The 15,144-nt window shown below is 48.4% G+C and overlaps 1 protein-coding gene across 3 annotated transcripts in view; it reads right to left on the reverse strand.

Moving 5' to 3' along the window:
• The window catches only part of NAT1 (N-acetyltransferase 1), a 61,638-nt gene that overhangs the window by 23,768 nt on the left and 22,726 nt on the right, over positions 1-15,144 (reverse strand). For all 3 annotated transcript variants that reach the window (XM_037421397.2, XM_075877445.1, XM_075877452.1), the window contains one exon: positions 14,137-14,361. In XM_037421397.2, the coding sequence (XP_037277294.2) occupies positions 14,137-14,361 (225 nt within the window). The remainder of the gene's footprint in view (positions 1-14,136; positions 14,362-15,144) is intronic.

The following is a 15,144-nucleotide window of genomic DNA, read 5'->3' on the forward strand; positions in this document are numbered from 1 at the left end:
GTAGAGTTGTCCTTACTCTCCACGATCCCGGTTCTTGAAGTCTCGTACGTTCACGAAAAATCTAAAAAAAAAGCAACAAAAACAGTCTTTTCCCGCCGTTTCAAACCGCGCGCCACTAACGCAGGGCCGCCATTGGCTGACAGCACCCGTGTTTTCTTGCCGTAGTTCGCTTCACTGTTTTCCGGAGTTATTTTTCGCTGTTTTCGTGCGATGGCAAGCCCGAAAAAGGCCGTTGCCGACCATCGGAAATACAGAAGTAAGAACAAGTTCAGAGGGAAGCGGCGGAGGACGTACAAGAAAGCCACCGCCAACGAAAATGTCCGCGACGGGCCAGCGGCCGGTAGGCCTAACATCGACCACGGCAACGTCGACCATGGCAACTGCGACGACGAGATCAACGCTGCAGTGAATTTTGTGAGTGCATCGCAGAAAAAGATCGCGTTATTCGAAAACGACGTCAGGCCGAATGCCGATCGTGCCGAAAGCGTAGTGCTGTGCGAGTTGGGTGCATTGACGGCCGTCGTCGCAGGCGCGGCATGCCCCGTTTGTCACGAGAGTAAACTCGCAGTTCGGGCACCGAATAAAAAGCGGAAAGGCCTTTCGGCGTTTCTGGAGCTACACTGCGAGAATGCGGAGTGCTCGGAGAGCATCCTTTCGTCCGCGTACTCGTCGAAGCGGGTCGCGTCAGATGGCGGCCGCGGTGCAAGCAGAAGCTACGACAGCGGGAGTTCGCGTGACGCCTTTGCCGTGAACCTGAAAGTGGTGCTTGCAGCGCGTGCCGTCGGTATCGGGCATGAGCAACTTTCACGATTTTGTGCAGTAGTTGGATTGCCAAACCCTATGCACCATAAGACCTTCCATGCTATCGGCAAAAAGATTCACAGTGCGGCAGTGAAGGCTGTCTGTGAAAACATGCAAAGGGCACGCAGCGTCACCAAAGAGGTGGCTGGTAACAGTGACGTGCCAGTCATGTTTGACGGCACATGGCAAAAAAGAGGCCACAAAAGCCACAATGGTGTGGGAACTGTAGTGTCCTTGGACACTGGTTTGTGCCTGGACTATGAAGTGCTTTCCAACTTCTGCCTGGCGTGCAGTTTGCATAACGACATGGGAGGCGATGAAGAAACATGGCAGGCGTTTCATCATCCCGTTTGTGAGAAGAATTGCGACTGTTCTTCGCATGCCATGGAGGCCGAAGCTGCAGTGCGCATTTGGCAGAGGACTGTGGACTATGAGACACCCCTGCGGTTCACCATCTTCCTAAGCGATGGAGACAGCAAGGCCTACAACGGGGTCTGTGATGCCAACGTGTACCCTGACACTCCAATTGAAAAAGAGGAGTGCACCAACCACGTGGCGAAACGTCTGGGCACCGGCCTGCGGAAGCTGCCAACGCCACTTCCACGAGGGGAGAAGCTGAAGGAGACCACCATCCAGAAGCTTCAAACTTACTTTCAGGTGGCCATTGTGAACAATCGGGGAAATGTCCACAAGATGTACACTGCCATATGGGCCTCATGTTTGCACTCGTGCTCAACAGACGGTGCTGGAAGTCACAAGTTCTGTCCTGCAGGCCCAGACTCGTGGTGCAAGCACCGACGTGCTGAGGCGCAGGGCCAGCCTGCACCGTGCCACACCCCCCTCCTGACCAAGGCCCAGGGTTTGGCAGTCCTCCCAATCTACAAGCGTCTCACAGATGCGAAGCTGCTTGCCCGGTGCCTCCACGGCAAGACACAGAACGCGGCCGAGTCCCTGAACAGCAAAATATGGCTGCTGTGTCCAAAGACCCGGTTTGCTTCCCGGACTGCTGTGGAAACAGCCACAGCCATTGCAGTCCTGTGGTTCAACCGGGGCCACGCGAGCTTTGAAAAGGTGCTGGAAGAGCTTGGGGTGCTTCCTTCGGAGGCCCTGGTTACCCTCAGCGACCGCCGAGACAGCATGCGCATGCACAAGATGAATGTGCGTCAGACCGCTGAGGCGAGGGCACACCGTCGCAGTGCAGCCAAGAGGGCCCGGGTGGAAGAGTCCTGCCGCACCAGCCGGGAAGGGAAAACCTACGGTGCTGGAGAGTTTTAGACAACTGATATTCCCTCTGGACATGTGTGTATGTGTTCAGCACAAGTTTCGTGCTACTGCGTTTTTCATTTTTGTAAATACAGACTTTCAAACTTTCAAACGCGTTTTTCTCATTTCGCAATTTTGGCCAATTTGCATTTTTTGCGGGAAGTGTTTCGGGCACTTAGAATGGTCATACGACGACGAAATTTGGCACACACATTGAGGAGAGTGCGTAGGGTGCCGATATCTACTTGAATCAGCACAACCTATCAGCTGTAAATATCTATTAATAAATTTAATGGTGGTCGAGTGGAAAAAAAAGGGTACTTTGCTACACAGATGTTTTTTTCATAGTTTCAAAGTTGGAGCACAATTTCTAGCTAGATATCGGCACTCTATGGCTAATAGGGAGCAAAAGGAGCCATTGAACAACTCTCTGCATGAACATTTAGTATGCGCGAAAGTTCCCGGAAAACTTATCAAGTTTCACCATTACTTGAAACACAACTCTCAAACTATTGCACTTATGTAAAAACTGATTACAGATTTGGAATCAGGAGGAAAAACTGCATCAGTGGTCCAATTTCTGAAGCTCTAAGTTGAATAACAAAAAAAAAGTGCTTTCGAGGAGCGTCTCCCCTTAAACCTGGATATAATGAAATTCATGAATTCCCAGAAAAATTCGATATAAAGAGGTTTTCGTTATATGTTGGTTCGGTACGAAAATTGGGAAAATAAACACACAAATTAAACAAAAGGGGGACTGAAGGCAGAGCTAACCCCACTCATTTTACAGTAAAAAAACTAATTATTGCGATAGCAATAATATGGACACTCTCGGCGGACACTCCCTATCGCCTGAAAAGTGCATAACATCTCTCGCATGTTAGAACTGCCATCGAATGCTCAAACCGTAGGTAAAACACCCGTCTTAAGGGGGGAGGTAGCATTGAAAAAAAACTTTTTTATTTGTTGACCTACAGCAATGAAATTTGGCATGCATACTCACAAGTTTCTCGAATAGGGAAATATGCAGTTTCGTCATGATAACTTCAGTACTTCTCAAGTTACATAATGCTACATGATCCAATTACATGGTCTGCCTGTGGAAAGCCTAGCGTTGCAACAAAACATGCCAGGAAGTTGCGAATGATGTTGATCTTTACTCAAAAGAAAGCTACAGGGTATGGCACTCTCAGAATTTTTTAATAAGTTCTCTCTTTTTTTTTTTAGAGATCATCATGGCTGCCGACACATATTGTCAGAAACAGTGGCAGAGAGAAATCATCGTCTAGAAAAATAACAGGGCCATAAAACAGAAATTGAAGATTGCTGTACCCACAAGCAGTGTTCAGGGATTCAGGAAAAAAAAAAACAGAAGCAGTGTTCAGGGATTCAGGAAAAAAAAAACAATCAAAATCTGTCCAGTCATTCCCGTGCTACTCTTTCCACGAGCAATGCACAATGTCCAAAACACACTTCTGAGAAAAAGCCTGTCGAAGTTTTCGACAGGTTTCTTTCAATGACCTTTTTTGTTTCTCGTTGGATATTGATGAAAATTGGCACAGACACTAGGAAGCACTCACAGTGCTTCCATAAAAATTTTGAAGCGATATCACAAATACTTTACGAGAAACAAACTATTTCTTCATTGAACCATGTGGAGGGGCTGAGCATAATGTCAAAAAAAAAAAAACAGTATTTAGAAAACTGTAAATGTTTAAAGTTTAAACTTTTCTTTACGTCTCTAAGACACCTAAAAATTGTGATCTCAGGTTCGTTTTGTGATATTTGACTTCTTTTCATGATTTACTCCTTTTCATGATTTACAAAGAACAAGTATGGATTTGAAACCAAGTTCTTTGTATGAAGGAGTGGTGTGATAGGTATGACAGAAAAGATTGTAATTGAATTAAACCATGTACTGAAATTATTACACACATTTTTTTGTGATGAAGTTGTAATTAGCGTAATTAAGTACTTGATTACAAATATTCACTGAACTTTTCTTTATTTGGAGAGAGGTTTGTTGCATCCGAAAAATGTATCACACCATGACAGCCTATGCCTTCTTTCTAAATAACAAAGTTATGGGCAGAAGACTGGTGGCACGGGAATTTCTAGCAGTATAATTAATGACACGAAACGGGCATATAAATATTTGTGACCCTGATTCATACATGCTCTTTCGCCGCTCTAGCTGTGAAACGCATCATCATACAGCCGGTCGCGGAAACTCTAATCTACAACAATTCATTAACCTCGGAACATTCACAGACGTTCGTGGCGATATCAAGCACGGCTCCAAGCACGTCTGAATCGCATCACAATAGCTTAATGACAGCACTCCATATGACCGTGGGGTGCGCGGCTGCATGGACAGTGCAGTCGGCGCGTAATGCACTTGCCGGCGGCGTTCGATGACGATGCGCGAAATGTGCAACTACGAAGACAAAAAAATCGGCATGCACTGCACTTGGCATCGCATTTTCGAATGACGACGCGTGAAACTGCTAGCCGCTGTTCCGAGCGATCCTTGGCAGTGAAGGGGGGGTGACGAGCCTGACTGCGTTGTCCGCTGCCGATGCGTAAAATGCCCGTACGTGATTCAGAGGAGCTAGCGAGTGATGTGGTACATTCCTTGCGAAGAAGCACGTCGCCAAGTGTGCGCTTCCGCGTCGTTCCTGCCCGCAGTCTCGCTGTCAGCGGAGTTAGGCCTAAAGCCAACTCCTATGAGGCGCCGCACTCGTAGACCGTCGCGCGCCCGCTCGTGGTAATCTGATCGTGCATCTGGTGCGGCCACTCGTAGTAATCAAATAGTGCCGCCGCTTTCAGCTTCGTTGCTTGCGAAGAAGCACGTTGCCACGAATGCGCTAGCGCGTCGTTCCTGCCCGCAGTCTAGCTGTCGGCAGAGTTAGGGCTAAAGACGACTCCAATGACGCGCGGCGCTCGTAGACTGCGCTCCCGCTCGTAGCAACCTGATCGCGCATCCGCTTACAGCTCGTAACTAAAGCGTAGTTATATCTTAAGTGATTATCAAGCCGTGAACACGTCACGAAGAAGTGGCGATTTTCGAGAGCCATGTCCTCGCGACGCACAAGCAGCAGACGACGATCTCCCGGAGCGAGCATCGGGCCAATGGCGAGGCGAGCTGAGGCAACATGGCGGCCACGGCCAGTCAAGGGCCTCAAGACGACCTTCAAACATTTGCTTTTTGCTCGCTTGTTATTAAAGGGAGGAGCCAGCTGAGGCGGGAAAGTTAAACACGGACAAGTGCTCTTTCCGATGAGCCGAAGAAGCCGGCTCCCGGCCCAAGCATAGCGAAGGTATAATTTTTTGAAAAGCACCGTTTTCCCTCGCCATTTCCAGAAAAGGTTTTGCTACCTAGGTGGGTGAAACGAATTTTCCGAAGCACTTCTGCACGATTTTCAGTGTAGACATTTTGGAACCAGATAGAAAAAGTATTCCAGAAACTGAAAAATTGAGTTTCAAAAAATCTATTTTTTTTCCCATTTTTCGCGATCCCAAAGCCGCGTCCCCCCTTAAACGAGCATGAAGCAACGTGGGGGGGGGGGGGGGGAATCGCTGGAATAGCAATAAGCAATTTGAATTTTAAGGGAGGCCGCGTTTGCTATCTCGGCGAGTATTAGCGTGGTTTCAACGAGAAGAGAATGTGTGAAAAGAGCAAACGCAATAATTCCGGTCCACGTCGAAGGCACGCCATTTTCCCCGCCGTAGGATAAGTGCGCACGCACAAGCATCTAACCCCCTCTCCCCCCTCCGCATTCCTGGGGCAAAGTACGCGCAGGAGATAAGCACCCCATGGCACATTGTGACGAGTTCAGCGCCAAGCGCGGGTGGCTTTTTTTTCTTCTCGAGTTTCCCTATATATATATATATATATATATATATATATATATATATATATATATATATATAGGTAAGTATACATATAATATACATATTCATGAATGAAGGCGGCGGCAAAACCCAGCTGAAACTGCCCATATGCACCATTGCTATCACAATAATAAAAAGAAAGCAAAGCTGAACGTCGTCGGCGCACGGCATCAAAAACTAAGAGCGAACGAAACGAACAGACACTGTCACCGTGGAAACTATCCGGTAAAGCACCCTCCATATGCAGCGTAGCCCTACATATGTGACGCTAACTAAATGCGTGGCACTGCCAACGTGCAATACGTTTAATATTTTGGTCTAGAAGGGGGGGGGAGGGGTCACACCCGTGCATGCGACCGCAGCTGCGAGAAAGGGGGCAACACCGGCTCTTAAGGGGAGACGCTCCTCGAAAAAGTTTTTTTTTTTATTTCTAGTAATAGAGACTTGAAAAGTTTGTTATTAGTATAGTTTTTCATGCAGATTTCAAATATGCAGTCATTTTTGTGTAGCTGCTATAATTATTGAGTTATTGAGTTAAACAATAGCAAAAAGTTACATTTTTTGCGGGCACTCTTTTATGTACTAAACTTTCAGTAAAAGCACTGTGTCTGATCTTATTTGACTCTTGGTAGATTGAAAAGTGCAAATATCTATATAGATATGTCACAGAAATATTGGAACCAAGAAAAAAAAATTGTATTGAATGACTTATTATTTTCAATCTCCCTTGAAACAATAAGCTAATATTTTCACAACTAATGCTGGTAGGCATTGCAATTTAGAGTAGATATTTGCATTCTGCATGTGTTAAAGAATATGTGTGCCAAGTTTCGTTACTATACAATGAATATAATTTTCTAAAAGGCTGCCCGGAAAACGTGAAACTGTCAGAAAAAATGAAAATGAGAAAAACAAGTTTGAAAGTTCGCAAAGTTGGCATTTATTAGGAAATCATTCTTTTTGCATCAAATTGGGGCACAATGAAAAGTACCTTGCCTTGAATGCACTGCAAGTGTCTAGAAGTCCCCGGCACCATAGCTTGGTCCTTCACGGCTCTTGCGGTCAGTGTCCTCAACACGAGCTCTCTTCGCTGTGTTGCGACGGTGTGCCCTCGCTTCTGCAGTTTGCTTCAGGTTCATCTTCCCGATGCGCCTGACGTCACAGTGGTTACCATGTGTGGCCAGATCTTGTGAGGGGAGAATTCCAATGCCTTCGAGCACTTCTTCAAAGCTCTGTGGCCTTTGTTGTACCAGAGTACAGCAAGAGCGGTGGCTGTCTCCACAGTTGTTCTGGAGGCGAACTTTGTTTTTGGACATAGCAGCCATATCTTGCTGTTCAGCGATTCGGCTGCATTCTGTGTCTTGCCATGAAGGCACCGAATAAGGAGTTTCTCCTCTGTAAGGCGCTTGTAGATAGGCATAATTGCCAATCCTTGAGCCTTCGTCAACAGTGGGGTGTGGCGTGGTGCAGGCTCCCCCAGTGCTTCCGCACGCTTGTGCCTGCACCACGAATTTGGTCCCGCGGGGCAAAAGTTGTGACTACTGGCACCATCACTGGAGCAGCAATGAAAATACGATGCCCATATGGCAGTGTACATATTTCGGACACTGTCCTTGTTGCTCGTGATGGCGATCTTTTAGTATGTTTGTAGTTTTATTATTGTCGCATCTTTCAGTTTTTCGCCTCGTGGCAGTGGCGTTGCCAATTTCCGTAGGGCAGTTCCCAAGCGCTTTGCAACGTGGTTCGTGCACTCTTCTTTGTCAATGGGGGTGTCACAGTATACATTTGCCTCGCAGACTGCAGTGTAGGCCTTGCTGTCACCATCACTTAGGAAGCTGGTGAATCGCAGTGGAGTTTCATAAGACAAGGTCCTCTGCCATATATTGACAGCTGCCGCAGGTTCCATTGCATGGGATGAGCAGTCAGTGTTTTTTTGGCAAACTGGAAGATGAAAAGCTCGTCATATCTCTTCATCCTCCCCAAGGTCCCTGTGTATACTGCAAGCATGGCAGTAGTTCGAAAGAACTTCAAAATCGAGGCAGAGCCCCGTGTCCAGGGACACGACTGTGCCCACTCCATTGTGGCTTTTATGACCTCTTTTCTGCCAGGTGCCATCAAACATGACTGGCACATCTCTGCCGCCGACTGCGTCCTTCGTGATGTTTCGTGCCTGGTGCAAGTTTTTGCTCACTGCCGTCATCGCCGCACCATGGAGCTTCTTGCAAATGCTGTTGAATATCTTGTGATGCATCGGGCTCGGAAGACCGAGAATCGCACAAAATCGTGAAAGTTGGTCGTGGCCTGCGCCTATAGCGCGTGCTGCCAGAACTGCCTTCACGTTTACAGCAAAGCTGTCACGCGAGCTGCCGCTGTCAAAACGAGCGCTCGTTCCTTGGTCCCCGGCCGAAGCAGTACGTCTCAACGTGTGCGTGAACGAAAGTGCAGATTCAGGGCAATCAGAATTTTGACAGCACAGTTCGAGGAATGCCGAAAGTCCTTTGCGCTTTCCAGCTGCCTCTCGCACGCCGAGCTTCCGTTCGCGGCAGGTTGGGCATTGTGCACCCGCCACAAGTGCCGTCAGCGCATCGATTTCGCAAAGCAGCATGTTCGCAGTAGCAGCATCTACCGGTCTACGTTCACTCTCGAAGAATCCAATCTTCCTTTGGGATGCACTGACGAATTCCACGGCAGCGGCTATTTCACAACCACTGTCGCAGGGTTCGGTGACGGTGTTAGGCCTATCCGAAGTCGGAGCGTCGGGGCGTTGGTCGGGGGCGACATTGTCGTTCGCTGTCGCTTTGCGAAGCGTTCGACGCCGTTTCCCTCGATACTTGTGGCGAGTTCTGAACTTTCGATTATCTGAACTGCACTTCTTCGGGCTTGCCATGACGCAAAAATGCAGAGAAACGCAGAAAAACTCGATCGCGACGTCCGAGGCTTCGCTCTTTTGCCGGAGAGATAGGAGAGGGAGGAGCGTGGAGCGCACCGCCGTCCAATGGCGGCCTCGCGCTGTGTGCCGCGATATTCTAAACGCGTGACGTACGCGTTGTTTTTCTCGTTTTTTGTTTATTCTGCGTGAAGGCACGAGACTGGCTACTAGTGAATTATGAAGGATACGGCCTTCGCAGCATGCGTGCACGATTGCAAATGGCGGCCAACGCGTCGTTTTCGCGACAGGACAACGCGAACTTCGCCGTTTTTCGCGACTTTCGCGCATTTCTCGTGTCACCGCTGCCCACTTGGAAGCATTTTTTGATAATTTCTCGTGCAAATTTCAGCTTGATATTTTCAGAAGTAATAGATTATAGTCCAAGGATGCCAATACAGCCGGAAAAAAAAAAAAAGCGAAAATTTTCAGGAAAACCGCTACTTTTCGACCCGCGTCTCCCCTTAAGGGGGGACGCGGCTTTGGGATCGCGAAAAATAGCAAAAAAATCGATTTTTTGAAACTCAAGTTTTCAGTTTCTGGAATCCTTTTTCTATCTGGTTCCAAAATATCTACACTGAAAACCGCGCAGAAGTGCGTCGGAAAATTCGTTTCACCCACCTAGGTAGCAAAAATTTTTCTGGAAATGATTAGAAAACGGCAATTTTCAAAAAATAATAGCTTCGCTATGCTTGGGCCGGGAGCCGGCTTTTTGGGCTCATCAAAAAGAGCATTTCTTCGTGTTTAACTTTCCCGCCTCAGCTGGCTCCTCCCTTTAACAACAAGCGAGCAAACAGCAAATGTTTGAAGGTCGTTTTGAGGCCCTTGATTGGCCGTGGCCGCCATGTTGCCTCAGCTCGCCTCGCCATTGGCCCGATGCTCGCTCCGGGAGATCGTCGTCTGCTGCTTGTGCGTCGCGAGGACATGGCTCTCGAAAATCGCCACTTCGTGACGTGTTCATGGCTTGATAATCACTTAAGATATAATTATGCTTTAGTTACGAGCAGTAAGCGGATGCGCGATCAGGTTACTACGAGCGTCAGCGCGGTCTACGAGCGCCGCGCGTCATCGGAGTCGTCTTTAGCCCTAACTCCGCCGACTGCGGGCAGGAACGACGCGCTAGCGCATTCGTGACGACGTGCTTCTTCGCAAGCAACGAAGCTGTAAGCGGCGGCACGATCTGATTACTACGAGTGGCCGCACCGGATGCACGATCAGATTACTACGAGCGGGGGCGCGGCGGTCTACGAGTGCGGCGCGTCATCGGAGTCGGCTTTAGGCCTAACTCCGCTGACAGCGAGACTGCGGGCAGGAACGACGCGCAAGCGCACTCTTGGTGACGTGCTTCTTCGCAAGGAATGTACCACATCACTCGCTAGCTCCTCTGAATATTGTACGGGCATTTTACGCATCGGCAGCGGACAACACAGTCAAGCTCGTCACGCCTACCCCCTCCCCCCTTCACTGCCAAGGATCGCTCGGAACAGCGGCTAGCAGTTTCGCGCGTCGTCGTCATTCGAAAATGCGATGCCAAGTGCAGTGCGTGCCGATTTTTTGTCTTCGTAGTTACACATTGCGCGCATCGTCATCGAACGCCGCCGGCAAGTGCATTACGCGCCGGCTGCACTGTCCGCGCGGCCGCGCACCGCACGGTCATATGGAATGCTGTCAATAAGCTTTTGTGATGCGATTCAGACGTGCTTGGAGCCGTGCTTGATATCGCCAAGGACGTCTATGAATGTTCCGAGGTTAATGAATTGCTGTAGATTAGAGCTTCCGCGACCGGCTGTCTGATGATGCGTTTCACGGCAAGAGTGGCGAAAGAGCATGTGTGAATCAGGGGCACGAATTTTTATATGCCCGTTTCGTGTCATTAATTATACTGCTAGGCATTTCCGTGCCACCAGTCTTCTGCCCATAACTTTGTTATTTAGCAAGAAGGCATAGGCCATCATGGTGTGATCCATTTTTCTGATGCAATAAACCACTCTCCAAATAAAAAAAAAGTTCAGTGAATATTTGCAATCAAGTACTTAATTACGCTAATTACAACTTCTTCAGCACAAAAAGAGTATGTGTAATAATTTCAGTATATGGTTTTATTCAATTACAATCTTTTCTGTCATACCTATCACACCACTCCTTCATACAAAGAACTTGGTTTGAAATTCATACTTGTTCTTTGTAACTCATGAAAAGGAGTAAATCATGAAAAGAAGTCCAATATCACAAGACAAACCTGAAATCACAATTTTTAGGTGTCTTAGAGACGTAAAGAAAAGTTGAAACTTTTAACGCAGCTTTCTCAATACCGTTTTTTTTTTTTTTGACAATACCGTATATACTCGTGTAAGGGCCGCCCTCGTGTAAGGGCCGCACCCCAACTTTGAAAGCGGATATTTCGAAAAAAAAAAAAACAAAAGTTCAAAATGTCCCGCCAGAAAAGTGTAGTTAGTTCATTTACAGCCAGATGGCGCTGCACGCTTTTCCGCTTTTATTCTACTTCCGCCGACGCGCCGACCACGCTGTTGACAGCGCGCCGCCATATTTGCCTTGTGCGGCCTCTTTGTTGGCATCGTTCCTAGCATCGTGTCGATACGTTGGCAGCGCGACTTCAGATCGGTGTCGTCGGTGTCACTTTGTTGGTTGTAGTGAACCCTGCAGAAGCCAGCGCACGTGACGGACGATGGGCCGGCATCTGAGATCATTCACTGCAGCATTTAAGCTGCAAGTGATTGACTATGCCGAGGAGCACGGGAAGCGGGAAGCTGGACGAAAGTACGACGTCGATGAGAAGCGCGTGCGTTACTGGATGAATCAGAAAGATGCCCTCGCCGCTACTAACAGGAGCCGAAAGGCGTTTCGCGGGAAAAAGTGCAAGTACCCGCAACTCGAAAGCGAGCTCGTCAACTACGTCGTCGACACACGAAGGGACGGCTACGCCGTATCGACTGACATGATACGCGTCAAAGCCCTCAGCATCGCTCGCCACATGGAAATACCCCCGGCACAATTCAAGGCAAGTCGGGGCTGGGCTACGCGGTTTATGAACCGTAACCAGCTTTCTATTCGGCGCCGAACGACGATTTGCCAAAAACTGCCGCGCGAGTACGAAGACCACGTCATTAAGTTTCATCGCTTCGTGAATGCTCTCAGGAGGGAGCATGAATACGACCTGTCCCAAATTGGGAATGCGGACCAGACACCTGTGTGGTTCGATGCACCGGAAAGCACCACAGTGGATTTAAAAGGTGCGAAAAGTGTGTCTGTGCGCACGACTGGTGCAGAACGCCAAAGGTGCACTGTGATGTTGTGCATCACGGCAGACGGCAGGAGGCTTCCGCCGTACGTCGTATTTAAAAGGAAGACTCTCCCAAAAGAGAAGTTCCCTCAGGGAATCGTCGTACGTGCGCAAGAGAAGGGCTGGATGTCCGAGGAACTGGTCGTTGACTGGATTAAGACCGTCTGGGCAAACAGACCTGGAGGGCTGTTACAACGGAAAGCCCTCCTTGTTTTGGACAGCTTTAGGGGCCACTTGACCGACCGCGTCAAGAACCGAGTTGCCGCAACTCGTACGGACTTGGCCGTCATTCCCGGTGGCCTGACGAGTGTGCTGCAGCCGCTCGACGTATGCGTCAACAGACCATTCAAAGTGGAATTTCGCCGATGTTACTCTGAATGGATGGCTGGAGGCGTCCACGAGAAGACCCCTACAGGACGGCTGAAGCGGGCGTCGCTCCAACAGGTGTGTGAATGGATTTTGAATGCGTGGCGTGCCATGTCAGTAGAAGTAGTTGCTAAAAGCTTCAAGGTAACGGGAATTTCGAACTCCATGAACGGCACCGAAGATGACCGTCTCTGGGAAGACGCGGACGCCGAGGCGAGCTCCTCCGAGAACGAGGACAGCGAAATGGAATCCGAATAAAAACATTTCTGGCATGTCATTTGTGACTCTTGCACTCTGCTACTGTTGCATAAACAGTACAGACCTTTGGCCTGTACTGCCTGTACTAAATCGGCCTGATTCGTGTAAGGGCCGCACCTAGCAAAATTTTCGAAAAAAAAGTGCGGCCCTTACACGAGTATATACGGTATGCTCAGCCCCTCCACATGGTTCAATGAAGAAATAATTTGTTTCTCGTAAAGTATTCGTGGTATCACTTCAAAATTTTTAAGGAAGCACTGTGAGGTTATTCTTAGTGTCTGTGCCAATTTTCATCAATATCCAACGAGAAACCAAAAAGTTCATTGAAAAAAAGCCTGTCGAAAACTTCGACAGGCTTTTTCTCACAAGTGTGTTTTGGACATTGTGCATTGCTCGTGGAAAGAGTAGCACGAGAATGACTGGACCGATTTTGATTCTGTTTTTTTTTCCCTGAATCCCTGAACACTGCTTGTGGGTACAGCAATCTTCAATTTCTGTTTTGTGGCCCCGTTATTTTTCTAGACGAGTATTTGCCCGTGCCATTGTTTCTGACAATGTGTGTCGGCAGCCATGATGATCTCTAAAAAAAAAAAAAAAACGAGAACTTACTAAAAAATTCCGAGAGTGTCATACCCTGTAGCTTTCTTTTGAGTAAAGATCAACATCATTTGCAGCTTCCTGGCATGTTTTGTTGCAGCGCTAGGCTTTCCACGAGCAGACCATGTAATTGGATCGTGTAGCATTATGTAACTTGAGAACTACTGAAGCTATCATGATGAAACTGCATATTTCCCTATTCTAGACACTTATGAGTATGCATGCCAAATTTCATTGCTGTAGGTCAACAAATAAAAAAGTTTTTTTTCAAAGCCACCTCCCCCCTTAAGGTGAAGGCCGGACTGCCCATTTTACATGTACGCGGCCCCCGTGCCCGCCGCCACCACTTCGCGCTTTGGCGGCGGAAGATGCATGCTCGTGCCAAAATGCCGAAATGCGGAGCGAAATTCCGAGCTTGTCCGTGGGGAAAATTCATTATATAAATGCTGTCTCCCGCAGTTACTTTGTTATATAAAGGTAGCAAATACACGTGCTCCTATGGAGCGACGGCGGGGAATAGAAAACTTCGTTATATCAAGGAATTCGTTATATGTAGGTTCGTTATAAACAGGTTTATCTGTATCAAGGTCTGAGTGTAGTTCGAATAGCGAAATTCCGGTGCGAATCGAATCGCAGACACTGTTCAGAAAATACTCGAAATTTCTAGTACTTGCAACACCCTTAAACCTTACTTTTTCACCCTTTCCTAGAAATAAGTAAAGAAACCTACCTTGGCCTGTGCCAACCCTTGGGTGAGCCAAGCTCGGCCTTGGGTGCGGGCCAGCTGCTGTAGCACCAGGAGAAAGAGGGGGTAGTGCTGTCCCTGGGGCAGTGCCCCCGCCACATCGGAGAGGCTGATGAGCCCCTTGGCCACACCACGAGCCACGTGTCCTGCAACCATGCTCTTTACAAGGGGCATTTCGGCCTCCAGTGCAGACATGCGCCCAAACACCTCCTGCAAAAACAACACCAGCAGTTTTTCCTGGTTCATACCACATTCGTAATGCTCTCAAGGTGCATTTACAGCTACAGGAGTGACGTGTGCTACACAACAATCATTCTTTTCCTATGTCAGTGAATTCAATCCCGCCAGTGATCAGCATGATGCCAGGTCTCGCTACTGTGAGCATGGCATAGTTGTGGCTATAATGGTGCATTCAGACGACGGACCGAATCCGGATTTGTCGTGGACGCGGACGGCTAATCCGCGGATGATCCGCCTGCAGACGCATTCACACGACGGACGGTTTTCTAGGAGAAAACAGCCAGATTACCCTCGACAGCAGGTTCGCCGCTCACCTGCGCCTGCTGAAAGCAGACCGGTTTGAGAGTAATCAACATGGATGCCCGCAAGAAACGACGCTTGGCTGCGATGTCTGTCGCGTTGTGACAAATGAACGAGGAGTGTTGTTCTTTCAGGAGAAAAGGTAGTTGCTGGCAGAATGTTCTTTTAACACCATTGTTCCCCACTAGTAGAACTTGTGAACGCGTCTCCCATCCGTTCTTAGAAGCGGCACGTCGCCGGTTGCAGAAGTTAAAATATTTCCCCACCATGACGGCTAAGAATCTCGCGTGTCAGAACAACGGCGGCGACATTTCCCTAACCACCGAAAGTGGTTTCTGCGTATCTAATCACCTGAGAACAAAGCCCCCGGAAACTGAGTAAACCATGCTCAAGCGTAGATGATGCCGACCGTGATGCAGCAAGCTGTCCGCGAGGCCTGGAGGACACGCCGCG

Source organism: Rhipicephalus microplus, chromosome 2, assembly GCF_043290135.1.
Source record: "Rhipicephalus microplus isolate Deutch F79 chromosome 2, USDA_Rmic, whole genome shotgun sequence".
NCBI lineage: Eukaryota > Metazoa > Arthropoda > Arachnida > Ixodida > Ixodidae > Rhipicephalus > Rhipicephalus microplus.